Below are 19,175 nucleotides of genomic sequence, written 5' to 3'. Positions count from 1 at the left end.
GTTGGTTTTCGATTCCGGTGCTCGATCTGTAGCTCATCTGCACTTTACTTTCAACGCATTTTGGTCAGAGACTTGTTGTTTTTCTGACTCATACCTTGCAGCCCCGTTGTTATACTCCTGCTTGATTCGCGCTGTGCAGTTCTCTTCTTCTTCCCCCATGTGGAGTTGGGGACTTTTCTTTCAGATGGTTGGATTGAGATCCGCTCTCTTTTTTTCAGCTGCAGACTCCTCCTCTATTTGCTGTGGAAGCTCCTGCAGGTGGTTCAACATCCATGTACCTGCACCCACCCTGCTGCATCAGTTATTGATGCCTTATTGAATCCTGTCCCAGCGTGTACTTGGCAATTCAAATGCTAAATGTGTGGTGCTAGAAAAATCCGGCTCAAAGGGCCTATTTTTTATTTTTATTTTTTACTCGACACCGGTTGTAAAATCATTAAACAGGACATTTCCTCAAATACTTGCAAGTAGAAGCAGAGTTGAAACACGTACAAGTCATGCATCAAGGCTTCAAGCAAGGACGTTACCAAGTGGGAGCCGGCCGGTCTTTATCTTTAGGAAGGCAGCGGCATGTTATCTCTCTAAGTGAAGAGGCGCTGGTGTCAGCTTAAAACCCCAAACCCTCCAGGGAAGCTGTGTAAATACTGATGTACAAAGCAGATGTACCATCTATTCAACGTAGATCACCAGAGCTATGTGATGAAGAACAGGGCATCGTGGTGTTGTGTGCCTGAACAAGGAGCTGTTATTTAAACTTAAGGATCTCTATGTTTGCATGCAATTGCAGTTTCCGTTGCAATAAATTTCCGTCATGTTTTTATATCAGTGAGTAAAGTGGAGGGAACAGCAGTAGTCAAAATGCCCTTTGGATTCTGCAATAAGCTACAGTTATCTTGCAATCCTTTCTACTGCTTGGAAGAATCGCCATCGCCTGAGGACTCTCACAGATTATCTTGTTAGCTGTTCGTCTTGGTCTGCAGAGAACATCCATGTGGTGTCAAAATGGAGAACTTAAAAGGCTGCCAGAAATGCATATGCTGATTTAAAGACAGGCCATCACGCATATACGTGAATAACTGTTAGTTATTAGTTAGTTAAAAGCCTCAAACAAAGTCATAACATTACATTATTGTGCCACGTGAACAAAGCATTGACAGCAAATACTTAAATGCAGCTTCAGACAACTACATTTTTTATTTCTGCATTGCATTTAAACCCATTACTTACGTTTGGCAGTAACATATTAGTGTTAGAGTATTAGTATTAGAGTATGTACAGTATGTAAAGGTTCATTGAACAAGTCTTGAGATGTTCCGATCATCTTCCAACTGGAAAAATATGATTTTAAAAGCAACAATTCATTCCCAGCAGCATTGAAGCTGAACACATATGAGAAGTTGTTTAAATGTTATTTTAAACACAAAACTACACAACTTTCAACACAGTTACGTTGTGGTGGAATCTATTTACAGGGCGTTGAGTAAACCTGCATTGAGTCTAAATAACTTGATTGTGACCAATGAAGTGCATCAAATGAGCCGCAAAATGTGAAACTCAATACAACATTACCTGTGATTTGTCTCTCAATGGTAGATGACATATTGATAATGTCTCTCCTTTTCCTCAGGTCTGCACCTAATCACAGTCTGTTTTGCTCTTTCTTTTCTCTTCTGTTTGCCCATTATCGAAGTTTCCCTAATTTCATACACACTTGTAAATAATGGAGAAAAGCAGTACGCTTTTACAATGTATTGTTTGACAGATTCTTGTTTGAGTTGAGAGCTGGATTTTTTTCCTTTGGAAAGAATAAAATCTGATCTCTGGTCTATTTTGGGTGTGAGTTCTATGTGTGTAATTTCTGCCCTGAGGCGACAGTTTGTGTAAATGCAATCTGTACATGAGAACACACTGCATGGCTTTCATCACGCTGTAGCCACCGAACTGAGGCAACGTTCTATTGGCTAATTTGCAGTGTTTCTTTAAATGAGTTTGTATTACCTCTATTTTTATTTCACTGTGATTTAAAGGAGACATCATGACAACTCTTCAGCGCTTGTGTGCACAAATTTGAGCCTACAGACAAAATATGCACTTAAAAACAAAGGGTTTTAGACAAATGGGGAATAAAGGTATATTCACACAGCTATCAGGAAAAAACAAAAAATCGTCCTTTTGTTTTTCACACCTTTACTATTATCTCTCTGTATAGAGATATTGCAGTTGACGCAGCACTATAAATCTGGGTGTTTCTTTGCGACAAGATGATTTCAACTCGACGGGGATGATAATGAAGTTACGTGTCAATCAACCAGTCTTTTCATTTAAGTCCTAACACGTCGACGTGCCAAAGGAAGCGACACTCTGATCATTATCATTTTCTACTTTGGCGTGAAGCCTATCGTATAGAGACAATGAAATCAAGTTAATCGTATATATTAATGTAGAACTGATTGAAGTCAGTATGGGGGTTCAGTGTGCTGCGGCTGTGATGTACTTTGTGTTCTTCTTTTCATTCTGGTACTAATTCAAGTAACCCGGAACGCTTTAGAAATGTGATTTCCTCATTAACCTCAATGCTACAAGTGGTGTTTGAATACATGATCTAAAATTAAATGTAAAAGCAAGTTGACAACAAACAAGACATTTAGTTTTTCATGCCGTGTCGCTTAATTTGTCCACAACACACAAAAACAACTTCTTCCCGGGTTATTCTGCTTTGCCGTGCCAGTGCTAAAGAAGTATTCAAAGGCCACTCAGTGGGACGCTTTGCTAAAGATAGGCGCCACTTGCTGTGATGAGAACATGATTACACACAGAAACAAGCTCACACCTGAAGGATGCACGTGTGCTGAGAACGCAAGCAACATTCTTACTTCTTACTAAGTTATTTGGTTTAGTACATTTATCTAATCACCTGAACTCAAACGCACCTACGTAGTGGTCCTCGTGAGGACGGCATTGCTCTGCATGATACCGATTGAATATAATAAAAAGCCTTTAGACTTTAGCCTTTAGACACATAACCCTATTGTAGACAGCCAGATGATGTGAAAACAGATGTTTATAGATTTATTTTTTATTGTGCTTTTCTGGAAACATGTTAGTGTTAGTTAGCGCTAGCACTATTAGTGTTAGTTATGTTAGTGTTAGAACTATTTTACTAATGTGTTGCCTTTGGCTCACTGTAAGTAGCAAAAGCTTTTTTTGCGAAAACATGTTGACGGTCATGTTTTGTCGTCCTCTCAGGGGCCCTGATTGATTCCAGTCTGCAACATCTCATGAATGCTTATGAAAATGTAACAAGCATTTTTACAAGCAGAGGGTTAGTTCTGTATTCACGTCCCACGGTGTCCCACGGCGTCCCACAGCGAGGAGAAGCCCTCTGCACTGTTGCTCTTGACTGTGGAATTCTTGTGTCTGCAGTTTGAAGGGTCTAATCACGCTCCACTAAGCAAACTTTCTTCCATCAACAATCCTTCTGAATCCTTTCTGCCGCCCGGTCTCCTGTTCCATCGCCTCCTTTTCCTCATTTTTTCATCAAAATCCTCCCGTCTCTGTGGCGTTATGGAACAACAACTTCTTCCTGTACCTTCTCACCTCCCTTTCAGCCTCGATCTATTCATCAACCATTTTCCTGCACTTCTTCCATTTTCAGCAGAGGGGAAAGAAATCGTTAGTGAAAGAAAACCAGAGAGAGGGAGCGGCAGAAAGTGATAAAAGCAGAATAAGAAGCGCAAGGTCAGTAAGTACTTTTGCTGTTAGCGTAAATCCGTCTCTCTCTCTCTCTTTCTGTCAGTTCCTTTCAATTTAGTGCAGTTTGTGGTTTAGATTTGCAATTTATTTTAAAGGCTTTTTTTTCAAGAAAGAAACTGGATGCTTCGGTTGCCCACCTCTGAGCTGCGTTGCTGAATCCAATATGTATTTTATGCAATCAACATTTCCAGTTTAAGTATTCTACTCTTTTTAGAAGGTCTCTTCCCTACAAGGCAATGTGGAAAAATCAATTCAGTCGAATGGCTGTCTCCATGGTAGGTGGGGAAAACGAGCGAGGGAATTAGGTCCATCGTGTTGGCTACAGTTGGAGGAGCAGTGACATGATGGAGAAATTGATGGAAGATTTTTAGAGAAGTCATGACTAGTGTGGGCGTAACCGGGCAGCGTGTCATTCACAGCTGCATTTCAAATATGATAATAAAACACAAAATACACCCAATGAAAGCGGAATCGCCGTGGACGAAAGTGCTTTTGTGAGGAACGCTTTTTAAACAGGAGCTTGATCTAAGAGGTTGGGTTTATCTCCTCCCACGCTGGCCTCTTTTCAGCTGTGACAGTGCACGTGAATAATTCATAGGGAGGAAATGTAGGGAGTGAGAGCGAGCAGAGGGGGCAACATCAACACTGCCGCAACCTTGGGCTGACAGCCACAGGTTTCTAGTGAAAGGTGAGATTCAATTAGATGAAGAGAGGAATATCTTTTGCTCGATTCTTCCTCACCTGCTGCTCGACACAACCATTAGGAAGTGAGGTTTGCAAGGACAGCAGATAATCAATAATACAAAAGAACACTATTTTGTGCATGAATGTGGATGTGGAATTGTGTTAATGTTTTACAGTGCGATTGATTTGCAAGGGTGCTAAAATCAATTGAAAAAAATGAATGTGCACATTTTTTTCTGTTAATTAGAGGGTGTCCTTCAAGTATTTACTAATAAAACTTGACTTACCATTTAAGTTAGGCAGTGACACTGAGGAAGGGAATACTTTTTTTGTTTTTTTTATATAAGTATTTGATTTTGAACAAACATAAGTACTTAAATTATGTTTTTTTTGTTTTTTTATATAAAATAACAGAAAATGCAGTTCTGGTAATATGTAGGTGATTGACAAATGGCGTTGGTGTTGTAATTCCATAAAGAATGTCCAACTACCATAATATCAAACTAATAACATCTGTATCTGTTCACATACGCTGACAAAAGATTTAATACTGTGCAAGAAGTCTGAATTCCATCCACGTGAAAAGATCTCATTAAAACCAAAGAGTCTGCCGAGCCGGAATTCTCAGAAGAAACTCAACATTTGATTAAACCTGATGAGCAACACTCACATGCTCATAAATTATGGTCAATTTGTGTAAAGAACGGATAAAATGCTTCACTGATTACTGATTGCACCTTCCGGCACAAGTTAGGATTCAAACAGCTCAGTAGAGACGCGTTAAAGTGAAGCTTTGTGTCAAAGTATTACTGAGATTTTTCGTCATCATTGTGACAACAGCACAATTAGCAAACAATCCTCATTTAGGGATTTGCTCATACAGCTTACTGATTACATTTTATTCTAGTTTTTATTTTCATGTTGTCCTAAATTTGACACACACTTCTGTCTGACACTTTCAGATGCCATCGACCAGCTCTGCAGAGAACAATCGGTGATCTTGAGGCAATCACAAGCCATCACTGAAGCAGAAGGCATGGAGTTTTTTGCCAGATGGCCCGCACTCATCGCCGGCTTTTGAATACCTGCGGGTTCGTGGATTGTCGTTGCCTCAAGCTCAGCTGCCAGGATGATGCTCGAACGTGTTTGACTAACCCGGAATGTGTGAAAAATGCTCCGGCCTGCATTCGATCAGGCGATACAGAGAGGAGAGAAAATAAAAGGGGAAATAAAAGCTGTCATACATCATAGCTTTTAATACAACTTCTAACGTTCAGCGCTTCTCTCTCTCTTATTTCTTTTATAGTCTAGATGAGAGAAGGCGTTACGATATTCAAGATGAGTCACTCACGAGAAAGGGCCAAGCGGATTGGATGAGTGTTTCCTCGCTTTAACTACCATTGTAGGCAGTGAGCTATTGACGCGTTGGCTCGGGTCTTTCCTCTTTGTCTGTCTGCTCTCCTCCCACTCCGTCTCTGAATAGGATGCAGGCTTATAGAATGGATAGAAATTGAAAATCCAGGAGTGGGGGGAGAAGACACGGACACACAAGAACACCGTTAATCTCTATTATATTCAGAGACAAACATATGTGTGTGGTAGTGGATCTCCGGCAAGGCACATGAACAGGCTTCACACGGATAAACCACAACAAAAGGGTGTGCAGACACACGAAGGATTATCTTTCTGGTTTAAAGGTTTTAATATATTTGCCAGCAAATTACCTGACCGAAACCAATCAGTTGGATAAATAAGAAGATGTATAAACAATGGTTGTTTGCAGCAAAAGGTTGTGTTTTATCGGTGCGTGTTAAAAACAATATAATAGCAGACTCAGTCAGCAATTTGTGGGCTATTTACCATTCTGTCCGTTGGCTCTGGTATTTGTTTACTTCAGCACCTGTGCCTTTTCGCTCTGTGCCTCGGGTTTTCTAGATATGCAAAAAGGCTTGGAGGGCAGCTTAACGGACAAACACTTTAACATTGATGCACTCTTGCAAGGACACTACCATGCGGACCGTACACTGAAATATTAGTATATTATAAATATTAGTCTGAAAATGACAAAGCAGAGAGAAATCAAAGCAACTAATAAAGTTCATAACATTCATTTATTTTTGCAATGAGGGGAGGTCATCTAGTAGAAATTCTCACATCAGCGTTGATTTTAAACGATGGATCTACTAACAGCGAAGCTGAATTAAAACTAATTATCTGTGTAAATTATGCACAATAAATGGATCTATTAACTTAATGCCAACGTATACGCATTCCTTAAAACCCAAGCAGAGAGCGCGGCAGCCTTATTCCGCTTTATTTGATGCAGCGTAAATTTCCTCTTTGGTGACCCTGTAAAACTTTTAAGGCTCAGAAGGTGGTGTGTTTCTGACATACTGGTGAGGCAAACCCATGGCGAGGTGCAACATAAAATGTCCCTCCGTTACCGTGGTAACGAGACATAAAATAACTGCGATCAAGTGAACGTGTGAGAGTTCCGGGACAGAGGATGTCGAAAAATTTGTGATTTGTGATTTTCATCTACACAAAATAAGTTAAATTGAAAGGGATTAAATCAAATCTGGCATGAGGGGAGGTCATCCCTCTAAATCGGCCTTTTTACCATCATTGTCTTCCTCCTCTCTCTTGTCTCAATCTGTCTCTGACTACTCCCTTTCTCTCACAAACTATCAGTCCATCTGCTTCCTCCACTACCTCAGTGCTTTGCTGACAATGAGAGGCTACAGTTGCTATGGAGATAATGGCTGCACTTTCTCCATTAATGAAATGTAGTTAACATCTCTACACACAGACTCAGATCTGAGCAGATGGCAAATTCCACAAATACCATCGTTTAGTTTCTGCCTGTTCGCAGGTAGTATTTATAGCTCCAGCTTGTGCAGCAGCCATAAACACAGGGGAACACGTCTTTTGCATTAATCATTGTATATTTGTTAATGCTGGTGTAGCTATTTCGAATAAATCACGATTATGTTAAACAATTCCGGTTTCACTGTTTGAATGTTCCCCTTTTATTATCACAATGTATGAGATCCAGCTTCTAGACCTCTGTTTGAGGTCAAATACTCATCACCAGAACGGTATTGCCTGTGATTCCTACATTCTTCACCCTGGACAGAACATATTAGGTTGCACCGGTCAGTCGATTTATCTCATTTCTTTGCACTTTATAGACTCGTCAAAAAGCCAAAGAACCATCAGTATGTGAAGCATCAGCTTTTGGGATTAAATGGCCAGGGATTAAAGGAGGTGTTGCAACAGAAAATCAAAGTTTTCTATCCTCTTTTAGGCTAGAGGGGCAATTTGTGGTGGGCGGAGCTAAAAATAAATAAAAATAAAAATCCCTTCAATTAAAAAAAGATTAATCACACAGTGTTAACTTCCAAGTGATGTAACAACAGTGCAAGGGAGGCTAATAAAAAGTGACTTTACAGTTGATGTGCGTATAATTGATTTGAGGGCATAACCGCTGACAAGACATCAGTTAAAGGAACTGACATTATGTGACATTAAAAATATTGTGTGAAATATCAGAAGCAGGGGACAGCATGTGAGTAAAAAGGTTAAAAAAAATTAGAGTCTCAATCCGTTTGCTGACGGACCCTTTGAATGCAAATAAAAAGATGCCTTTTTCTTATGTGACAGTATTTCGGGGGCAGAATCTGCACGGGTTTGAAAGCCGAAGCTGAGGTTGCTTGAAGTTCTACCGACGGCGTAGAGGCAGCAGAGCAGTCCGCCCTCAGGACAGTGGAAGGAAAACGCTTGAAATACCACCAGTCAGCGGGAGAGAGAGCGTCTCAGCTCCACCTTCCACATAATTGGTAAATTTGAAAGAGAGAAATGTGCTCTCCGTTTACAGCAACTATCAAAGATATCTGCAGGGGCACTCAGGCTAAAAACAGAAAGTGCTTTGTTTTTAAAGGGAGGGATGTATTATGTGAGTGCACCTGGGATGTGATGTGCATTCTGTCTTTGTTTGGCACTAAAAGCTCATGCAGATTTACCGTAGGGTCTAATTAAAGAAGATTGTGAGTCCCCTGTATCCTTTCTGGTAAACACATGTATACCAGAAGTGCCAGCAATTTTCACCCTTCACCTAGACGCGGAATTAAATAAGCCAATCGTCCCTGAAGGCAAACGCAGTTGGTTACTTTGCACGTATTTAGAAGTCGAGCAGGCCAAAAAATTTGAATTCTCCGACATGTCACACAGATCTTCTCTCTCTCTGCCAGTTGGCCACAGAGACGGGGCTGAAGCTGACAGCGTCCTGCAGTACCGGGCCATTGTGCAATTGTCATTCTGATGAAAATTGGTATGAAGGGACCAAAGGGACTGAAGAAATTGCTTCTGTCTGTCAGGCGTAGGAGACTCTCCTGTGAGATTCAGTCTGCTGAAAAACTCACTGTTTTGGCAGCAAAGGAGTTTCCGGCCTTTTGCTAAATTGGCTGTATTTCTCAAGGGAAAAAAATCCTCCCATCAACAGTAAGATATACAGCAGGTAGATGTTGGATAATGTTTCAGATGACTGAAAAAATACAGCTACTAGGCCACACTCATATGTGGCACAAACAAAATCCAATAGATGGATCGGGTATCTGACCAAAACAGGTTGATATAGTATGGAATAATGTTATTTCCATAAATACTAATTAATGTATATATGTATTTATTGGTTGAATTTTCTTTTTACAGCTAGAATTAAACTAATCATGTTTTAATTTCTTTCTATGTCCCCCTAACAACTTCATTACCGATGCTTACTGGGTCGTAACCATCACTATGTACCATAAAGTCTTGCCCTGGTGCTCACAATTTGTTGCCTGTAATCCAAAGCAAAACCTGATGCTCCAACCAAAATTAAACTGCCATCATTTCATTTGTATGCACTTGAGTGTGTTGAGCTAATTGTGTTTAGAATTCAGATCTATTTCCTGTATTGTAACGTGGTTGTCTAAGAGTTTAAATGAAGTGATTTGTAACCAAACCCTCGCTGGTGTATGTGGACTGAAGGAGGAATTTAGGGAGCGGTGAAAGACGGTGAAAGACGGTGAAAGACTTTGTTGCATCTGTGTGTTAGAATTAAGATCATGGATATATTTCACATAGTTGACTTGAAATGAAATAATGTAGACTGGTGATACACAGATCAAACTGTGCTCCATGGCATGTCATGTTTCATCACCTGTGGAGATCAGTGTGGGAATGACCTTCACAGAGATTGGAAATAAGACTCCTGTATCATTGCGATCAAAGTGCAACGCCCCATTCCCTGCAGATGAATAATTAGAAATGAATGATGATCGTCACATAGATGCACACTACAGGTATGACGATTTTCCCTCTCTGTTAATCATATTCTTTCTGTTTAGTGAATACCAAATCTTCCCGTGGATGGTGAACATGTAAAGCATCATATTGCTGAACATGTTAGCAGTGCCAAGGTGAACATGAATGCAGATTTCAGCATGTGGCTGAATGTCCTGCACAGAATCACCTGAGATGTTTCAGCAACAATACAGTATGTTTACACACATACAGTGCAGCAACCAAATATAACCTCAAATTGTCATAACAAACACACACACACACACACACACACACACACTCTTTCATACTGACCAATTTCAACCCGGTGTAACCGCTGGACTGGAGCAGATAAAAGAGATACCATGTGACATGAATTTGTCAAAGACAGTCAATGGCTGACTCCTTCAGTTTAATAAAGCAAATACTAACCTGAGATTTTTCATTGTAAGGACTGACTCGTGTGGATCTGACAGGTAGCCGTTGCAGGGAATCACATCACAGCTGTGATGTCACGCCCCCAGTTTTGAGCTGCGTCTCTGGGGGGTTATAAAAAAGACACACAGGCCAAATTGAAGCGGGAGATGTGAGTCTGGAAACCTATCAACAGATGATATCAACTGTGAGGAGACTTGTAATCACATCTGCCTGTGCTGTCTGTTTATAACACGTGTGGTTGTTTCTGTCTGCTGCCAAATGCAGATTGATTTTGTGTGAGAAGGAAAGGGGGTTCTTTCTTTACCCCCATTAGATTGAAAAAATGTAAAATTGATTCTCTCACTCATTTGCATTCACATTTATCCCCTGTGGTCTTGTTGTCTAGACGGCAGAATCACTCACCCGCATGTTTCACCGGGAACCATCAGCACAAGATGACATATTTGCAACATTAAGCAGGGAAACCCATTGATGTCTGGAATTATACACGAGGAAAACATATTCACCCTGGATTTCTTTCACCAAAGCCAACAAAACCTGTACAGGACCCAGAGTACATCTCACATTCGTGCAATCAAAGAGATAAACAGTGGTAGATTTCCCCCGATGGCTTCTCCGCCACCCTTTTCTATCTTTATTGAGGATTTAATAACGTCTGAGAGAAGGGAAACTCATAATTATCTCCCTTAGAAGTTATATACTTTGTGAGAAGGAAAATATAAATCCCTGGCCCGGAGTAGGCAAAGGGGCATTGTGGGCAGCAATAAACGAGAATAATATTGGGGATTATTATACATGAAAGGTAGGCGCTGTGTAAGCAAAGTCATTCAATTAAAAATGGGGGATGGGTGATTCTGAATTCCTTCACTACATTTGGTAGAGCATTGGTCAGTAGAGATCTGTGGTTATTTGCAAGAACATTAACTCTACAATTTTTAGGTACTTTGCTCCCTACAACAGATCTGACACATGTTATAAATCATATTTCATGTATTTTCATCAATTAAAATCCAACACTGCAATGAATAGAGTGAAATGCACAATGCTGATGCATCATGCATACTTTTTCACTCAACGAATGACAGAAAATTGAGTATTTTTACATTTCATGATGCTTCTTTTAACTCCAAAAAGAATCAGGGTACTTCATGGATAGATAGAAGTAGCCTATGTGTTTTAACAAATACTTGAATACAGCATCAAGACAACTATAAATACTTGCACCACTTCCCTTGAAATACTTTCCCCAAGGTGTTAATACAATGTTCTCCACACAGGCAGCGCTCTGGGGGGGTCACGCTGGTGCACGCGCTCCTTACCGCATCAGGTGGGAGGAGCGTGTTGCTGCGGGACGCCGCGCGCGCGATGCGCCAGTCCTCTTAAAACCTCCCGGTCCGACCAGCCGGACCCCTCCGAGCACCTGTAGGCTCACTTCACACAGCGCGACAGCCCGGATTTACAAAGTCAAATCAGTCCAACATGACCGAAGCCACCTGGAAGCGGTGCCCCGCTGCGACATAGGTGAGGCGACGACGCGGATGCCACGTGATTCTTTAAGTTGAAAAGGGGTTTTCGAGGTGTAAATGTTCGTTTTCAAATGATGTGGCTATTCTCTTCTCTTATTTTTCTTCTGCTGGTGCGTTATGCCATTTGGGAGAAGACGCGTTCAGGTGCGTCAATTAGGTCCATTATATTCTCGAAGAAAAAGGATAACGGATTTTTTTTTTCAAAATGATTTATTAACAGTGTGATTTTTCACATGACGACCTACGTTTTAAAGACATTTACAAATACTCCACACGATCTTCATTAAATGTGCCATCTTCATTGGATGCTTGATTTGAGGTTTCTTTCCTTTTGTTTAAATTAACTTTTGAGTAACGCTATTTAATATGCAACATGTAAAGACATCGCTCATTCACAGAAAGAGAGCTATTTTTTGCAACTTCCTCCTTTATCATTTTGCAGGAGGAAAGCGGAGGATCTTGCGGGATATAACGATGCATCTCACAGCCGTGGTCGTCATTTTGGTCGCGACGGGAATCGCCAAAGGTAATCTAACATTTTGATCATTCCACTAAGTCATCTGTCACAAACGCACATTGGAGAAGTCTTTCTGAAACGATTTTTACTCCCTGCGTAAAACGAAAGTATAACGGATGAATATAGTGTTTCTGCGAGTGTTTAATTGCTTAATGGCTTTTTTTTCTTCATGCAAACAGCTGTTGTTGTTGCTGTTGTTCTTTCCCTCTCTAAGGTTGGGAATGCAGCGCTGGTTGCAACACAATAAATGGGTTCTGTGAGAAGCCGGGGAAGTGCAGGTACTAATATGACTCTTTTGATTATTGTGTAAAGAAAGCTTCTAAACACTGACCTTATTTCCACGAATCCTGGATTCGTAAATTTCCCATCAAACATCTCCATCCGGCAAACTGGATGCCTGGTTTTTGTGTCAAATCAACTGCAAAATCAGCTGCTTGCAGAGTAAAAAGAACCATTATCCGCTTCTGGTTTAAAAGAATGCCAAGTTTAAAATGTTATTCTGGCAAATGCTGCTCTATTTATACGCTTGAGCAAAAACACAGGTATGTCTCTGTTATTATTTTTGGTATTTTAAGCTTTATTGTACAACACAAATAACACTATACTGTAATCCGTCATCTCACTGAACACAGCGCAGACAAGAGCAGGACTGCAAAGCTCTGAGGCTGGTGTATTTATAGTCCAGGGTTGTTCTCTTCTTCCCTCCTTCAGGTGCAAACCGGGATGGCAAGGATTTAATTGTGAGCAGTGCGTGCGCTTCCCAGGCTGTCTGCACGGCGCATGTGAGAAGGCATGGCAATGTGTCTGCGAGGACGGCTGGGCGGGCAGCCTGTGTGACCAAGGTGAGTCTCATTAAAGTCGCCTTTCTTGACACACCCAAAGGTCAGGGCGGGTTACGAAGCCCCCGGCGACACACATAGGTCGTCATTGAATGAGGCGAGGTGTCTGGCAGAATAGTTGGTTGTGTTTTTATACATTTACATCTGTCTAACCAAACTAAAATGATGGGATAGTGAGGAAAGCTGAAGACACTAAATGACTACTAAATCTATTACACACATCATAACCCTAACCCTATATAAATGAATAATAATATATGATGAACTTGGTTTGTAAGACACAATATAAGAAATTCAAAGAAATTGATGAAGTCACAATTCATAAATCAGGCCCTCAGTTCCTATAGAACATACAATGAACATTATCACATGAAAACGACCACAAGCCACGAGGGGACGTTCCATAAGCCAAGTTGTTACTCTAATCATGAATGCACAACATCATTTAACACACATGTTTATATCTTTACTACCTTAAAGATCATTTGGCATATTCTTTAAACAAAACCCTGGACGTGCTATTCAGGGTCAGACAATGTCAGGAATCCATTTATTGCCAACATATGTGAGACATACGAGGAATGTGGGCTAATCCCCTTCAGTCCTGAGGAATAGCTGGGCAGCCGAGCTTATAGTCCAATTAGTTTGCCTTTTCCTTCTCCAAATCATTATTAACATATTGGTCTTTTAAAAATCCAGTGGGGGCATCCTTTATGAGAAACAAAGGAAGAAAATTGAAATAAGTATTTCTTCTTTGGCTTAAGCGCACACAGTTAATCTCTTATTCTGTTTGAGCATACGAGCTGCTTGTCTAAGGGAGCGTTGTCGGCCGTGTTCTCACTTTTGTCCTCGGTGACAAGACGCTGCAGTTGGGAGTTCTGTAAGTGGGAACAGCGAGGACGGGAGAAAGCAGGCGGAGACACAGAAAGTGAGAGAGATAACGCAATATCTAAAAACAGCATGCTTGTTCTGTCTTTTTGAAACAACAGATACTCGACGTTGCTCATCCAGGCCTTGTGCTGGCAATGCCACCTGCATAGAGACGGGGGAGGGCAGATACCTGTGCATCTGTCCCCACGGCTACGCCGGGGAAGATTGCATACGGAAGAGAGAACTGTGTCTCACAAACAGGTACAAGCTTATTTTTTTTATTTTAGTCTAGGAATACTTCAATGCCTTACAGCGTCATCTGAATTTTTCAATTTTCATACTGCAGTGTCTGTCGGCTCTCCTCACAAAGTGGCTCCGGTATTTAGTATTTAGCTCCTCACTTTAGGCACAAACTGAACTCAGACGTTTCAGAACATTCGCTCTCTGTTAGCCGTGTTTAGGGCAGCAAATGCAAAATACTTGCGTGCAGTGTTGTGAATGTGCTTATATAACAACGCAAACCGCTGTCCCAGACAGCGAGTCCTTCCGTAGCTTCCTCTACAGTATCGGAATGAGTGATACGGTTTATATACACTCAACAAGGCTTTCGCATTTCAAAAGTTTCTCTATGTGACCAGAAATACTGCCTTCGTATGTGTCAGTATCCCACAATGCACTGCTCCAAGGCCCATTGTTTAAGGATATATTTGGTCACTCGCTGCATGACTATTTTCATTCCGTTGCTGCTAATACATTTATAACAGGAACTGAATCAGTTACTGTAAGAAGACACTGCAGAGTGTGCACAGTGGTACCAAGGAGTTTATTTGTGTCAAGAGGCTGTATACTGCAACCAGGTAGCTTCACATGTTTTCAATATTGACTATTAGGTACATTGCGTGGCGTTAAAGCATTGTTTCTCCCTGAAAAACTCCCCTTTATGGGTAGCACCCTTTTAAGTATTTCCAAAGAACAGCAGAATTGGCACACACATGAGTTGTGAACTGGTACATCATTTGTACAGTGCGCTAAAACGTCATGGTTTTAAAAAATAGCCCTACGTCTTATTGTTCCTTCAAGGAAAAGCCTCTATAACAATATGAGTGACTCACTCCTTTGAGCTCCAGAAATTGCTTGCTTTGCAGGCGGGCTCGATCCGTTCTGCTCCTGTCCGTGAGATTCACATGAAAGATTCTCCAGCTTACACGGCCCATACAGACAATGAGCCCCACCATGTTTGCGCTCTGTGAGGCCGCTTTGTAATCGATTTAAATTACTCATCTGGAAGTCAATAGTCTAAAAGTCCACCGTAGCTTAGTGTCGCTGCACGGAAAACTCTCTCCCTCCCATCAAAGATGTGTCTCATACTACTTTTCAAATGTGAATGTGATAATTGGAGATTTATTGCATTCCAGGGGAATTCATCTCCATTAAATACCTATAATGTTCCATTAATCATCTCCTCTTTGAACCCCCAGAGATATCTAAGTAGCTATTATTCATTCGACTCACGCAGTCACAATCTTATGTACCTGTTGTGTTATTACAGAGGCTACTATTAAAAGATATGTATTGCTTTTAACCACGGGTTGTTATTAGTGTACTTTCATCAACATAAATTTGTGGAGCATGGCAGAATTTATCAGATATGCTGCACATGAGGGTGCATCAACTGTATTGCAGACTCCTTTTACATATTGCTGGCAATTGATAGAATCAATGAATTTATATTTTGTAATTAATGGAGCAAACCAATTTTCTCTTGATGAACCTAATATTTCTGGGGCCTTTTTTTAGTCAAAATGTCATATTGTTTTTTGGCGCATTTTTCAAAAAAGTTCTAGAACAATAAAAGTAATCAATTAATCCAGAAAATATTGCCCCAATCATAAATAAATTAAAACAAGCTGCACTTATGTTAATTGAAACCTCTTAAAAGTTGCAGAAATGCTAATATTATTAAACACATACAGGTTTATATCAATGCAATGAACTATATATATATACACTATTGTATTGTTAGACAATTGTGACATGTAAAACAAAAAGTTCTATCTCGCTTGCATCCACACGTCATAAGCATATCAACACTGTTTGTGCAGATCAAATAATACCATTTTAAATGACTCTCACTGCCAGCTGGGCGAGACAAGAAAATCGTTCTGCTTTGATCGGGTGTCAAAAATGCCGCATGGTCTGCATAAAAGAGGTCACATAAGCAGGTCAATTTCAATTCATTTACAAAATCAAATGACCACAAGGCAGAGGAACCCCCAAAAATGTCAATTTAGGACTAGAAAGCCTGCCGTTAAAATCTGATTTATAAAATTCTATCAAATAGGTTTTGATGGGTACTCTATCAACACAGGCTGAAATATCCTGCAGTGAAACTGTGTTACAACATTATTTGCCCTGCCTCATGTTTACACTGGTTCCCTCTGTCCTCCAGCTCTCCTTGTCAGAACGGGGGCACATGCGCGTTTGACGATGGCTCGGCAGGTTACTCTTCCTGTTTATGTCCCCCCGGATCGTCTGGAGAATTCTGTGAGATCAGCGTTGACAGCTGCCAGCCGAACCCCTGCCTCAACGGCGGCAACTGCACCGGCCGCGGCCTGGGTTTCACGTGCGTCTGTCCGATCGGCTTCGCCGGTTTCACCTGTAACGACACCAGCCACTCGCCGTGCGCCGGCAGGCCCTGTGCCAACGGGGGGATGTGTGTCGGCCAGCCCGACGGAACCTTCCGGTGCATTTGCCAGAAGTGGTTCACGGGCCCCACCTGCTCCCTGCAGCACAGACCGAAGGCCAGGCCCAAGCCGGCCGGCGCCAAGCCCGTGGACCACAGGGTGTTCGCGCTGACTCCTCAGCACTACTCCCTCCCCGCTCACACCTTCCACAAGCTTCTCAGACCGCCCGAGAGAGACCTGCTCAAGATCACCCTGAAGGAGACGGTCCACTCCCCGGGCGTCCTCGACACCCACGGCCAGCTCATCTGCTTCGGCATGCTGGCCTTGCTCACCTGCATGGTTATCCTGGGCACTATGGGCATCGTGTTCTTTGGCCGCTGTGAGACGTGGCTGGCTAACGCCAAGTACAGCCAGCTCGTCCGTCAGCAAAGGGAGCACCTGCTGAGAGACGCCGGCAGCGCGAGCCAGGAGGAGCAGGGCCACTCGGTGAACGTCATCCTGCCGGAGAAGATTAGACTCACCAGCTTTGGGAGACACTACACCTCCATCTGATTGAATCACCTCCGCCTCGTCCGCCTCTCCCTCCGAAAGGAGTTTAAGAATAAACGTGGTAAAAATGTCCCAAAGAACATACCACGACTGTTGTACAGTTGTGTTAATAAAGTGAGAGGTAGTAGGCCACACTGTAGTATAATGGAATGTCTAATCGAGTTGATAAACCGTGACACTGGATTGTAATTATTTGTAATTGTAAGATTGTAATCTAACTTTTAATATCGTAATGTTAAGATACCCATTAAAACCCTCAAAGATGTTATTTATGCCTGGTAAAAAAAGATGCCATTGTGTCGTTGTTTTGATTTCACTATTGGGATTCAACTGCTTTGTAACGTGTTATTTCATATTACTGATTTCTCTTTTTGTTAAAGGTACATTTTAAGAGATAGGGACCTTTTCGATTGTCTCTCGTGGCTCCCAACATGACAATAGTGATGCTAACACTACAAACTGCATGGAACCGCAGATAAGGTGCTTTGCTTTCATCACAACGCTAGCGGTGGGGAAAACGTCCTCAGCTGTAACTGCTGTGTGAGCCGCCGCCGTGAGCGAACCAGTAGTGCACGCTCACATTCATATGAAGCACACGGGCGTGGCTATATGTCGAGAAAGCAGCGAGTAGCGGAGAGTAAAGCACATGTGGAGGCCAAATAACTACTTTCTCAGCTCAGGTATGCATTATTCCACTGATATCTTTACAAAGAAAGTAGCTGTTCAATGCCATTAATGCTCCGTATCTTATACATTTCAACATGAACTAATTGTTTTCAGTTTTCATAACCCTGACTCAAACTGAAGCATTTAATCAACTACAAAATATGTAGACAAAAATATCTAAAGTGTATTTTTTGTTTTCACCACTTTAGTCAACCATACCCGTTGTCTGCTACTCAAATGTGACCACTTGAAACACTGATGTCTTATTTCATAGTAAACGGAATGGCATTGTTGCTTATAAAACTAGCTTTCAAAGTAGTTGATCTTAGACAGCAGGATATTTCAACGGGTACTTTTCACTAATTCGGGATGAGACAATGATTTTGAGATCAACAAGAAATAAATGTAAATGTTCTCTCCTTAGAGCGGAATGGGAATTTTCCATTTAATTTATTAGATATTATTATATGCCACCTCAGCAGTGGTAAATGAACACCCTGCATATCATAACTCTTTTCATGTAAAGGTAATTGTACAGTGTGAACCTGGAGGCATTCTCTCGAATACCATCCGATTTTCTCCCTCTGCAGATGAATCACCTGATGTTGCCATTAAAGATATTTTCATAGAGGTTAAGACAGTTTATTTCATAGTTAATCTTTCTATTTTCTAGCATGTATGTATTTGTATGGAGGACATGAATCTTCACCTGTACCACAATCACAAACTCATTTACAGTGTTTCAGCGCTGCTATTAATGTTGGAATTTCATGCCACACAGGAAATATCTCCCAGCCCATTGATAATGCAACATCTGTCCCCTTTGTTGTCGGTTTGTCTCATCATGTATGATGTGATGAGACAGCTACTTATGATTGAGGCGAGGAGCGGTTCCATGAATCCTCAATATATAATAAAAATATATAATATGTCGACCAGTAAAGATAAAGTGGAAAGCATATTTTAATGCAAAATATTCAAATGAATCAACTGCTGACATGTGGATTACAGTGATTTCTTGTTAGTCTCACAATGATTGACCCAAATTCCGCCTCAATCCATCGTTTTAGTAGATGATCATCTGGTTAGATTTCATAGGGTGGTTATCTCGTGCTTTTCTCATGCAAAGGCTTACAGGTTGTGAATTACATTGTGCAGTCGTAATATATGAATGACTTAAAATGTGGCATTTCTACAACGAGTAGTTGCTGTAACAGTGCAATACTTATCAATATTTACTCAAGTCTGAGATTACCTGCTGTTGGGTTTTGGATAATTTTTGTTGTCTGTTCATTGTTTGTATTAAATATAGTAAATATAAAATCCC

At 41.2% G+C, this 19,175-nt stretch overlaps 1 protein-coding gene across 2 annotated transcripts; it reads left to right on the top strand.

Annotated features, from left to right (window-relative positions):
* Positions 1-11,444: 11,444 nt before the first annotated feature.
* On the top strand, positions 11,445-19,175 carry dlk1 (delta like non-canonical Notch ligand 1). Of its 2 annotated transcripts, none has more exons than XM_040199854.2 (6): positions 11,445-11,718; positions 12,166-12,249; positions 12,455-12,518; positions 12,952-13,082; positions 14,069-14,210; positions 16,399-19,175. In XM_040199854.2, the coding sequence occupies exons 1-6, from the start codon at positions 11,460-11,462 to the stop codon at positions 17,183-17,185; spliced, it is 1,467 nt and encodes a 488-aa protein (XP_040055788.2). In that variant the 5' UTR covers positions 11,445-11,459; the 3' UTR covers positions 17,186-19,175. The 2 variants fall into 2 exon arrangements, with proteins under 2 accessions (XP_040055788.2, XP_040055790.1); XM_040199856.2 differs by lacking the exon at positions 11,445-11,718 and adding an exon at positions 11,859-11,867.

Source organism: Gasterosteus aculeatus, chromosome 15 (assembly GCF_964276395.1).
Source record: "Gasterosteus aculeatus chromosome 15, fGasAcu3.hap1.1, whole genome shotgun sequence".
Taxonomy (NCBI): domain Eukaryota; kingdom Metazoa; phylum Chordata; class Actinopteri; order Perciformes; family Gasterosteidae; genus Gasterosteus; species Gasterosteus aculeatus.
The sequence above is the reverse complement of the archived record's forward strand: the minus strand, read 5'-3'. Positions and strand labels throughout refer to the sequence as shown.

Excerpts from the sequence above, each read along its gene's own strand:
- dlk1 (XM_040199854.2), top strand. The coding sequence starts at position 11,460 with ATGTTCTCCACACAGGCAGCGCTCTGGGGGGGTCACGCTGGTGCACGC. Across the intron at positions 12,519-12,951 it reads GAGAAGCCGGGGAAGTGCAG|GTGCAAACCGGGATGGCAAG; the intron begins GTACTAATATGA and ends TCCCTCCTTCAG. Across the intron at positions 13,083-14,068 it reads GGGCAGCCTGTGTGACCAAG|ATACTCGACGTTGCTCATCC; the intron begins GTGAGTCTCATT and ends TTGAAACAACAG.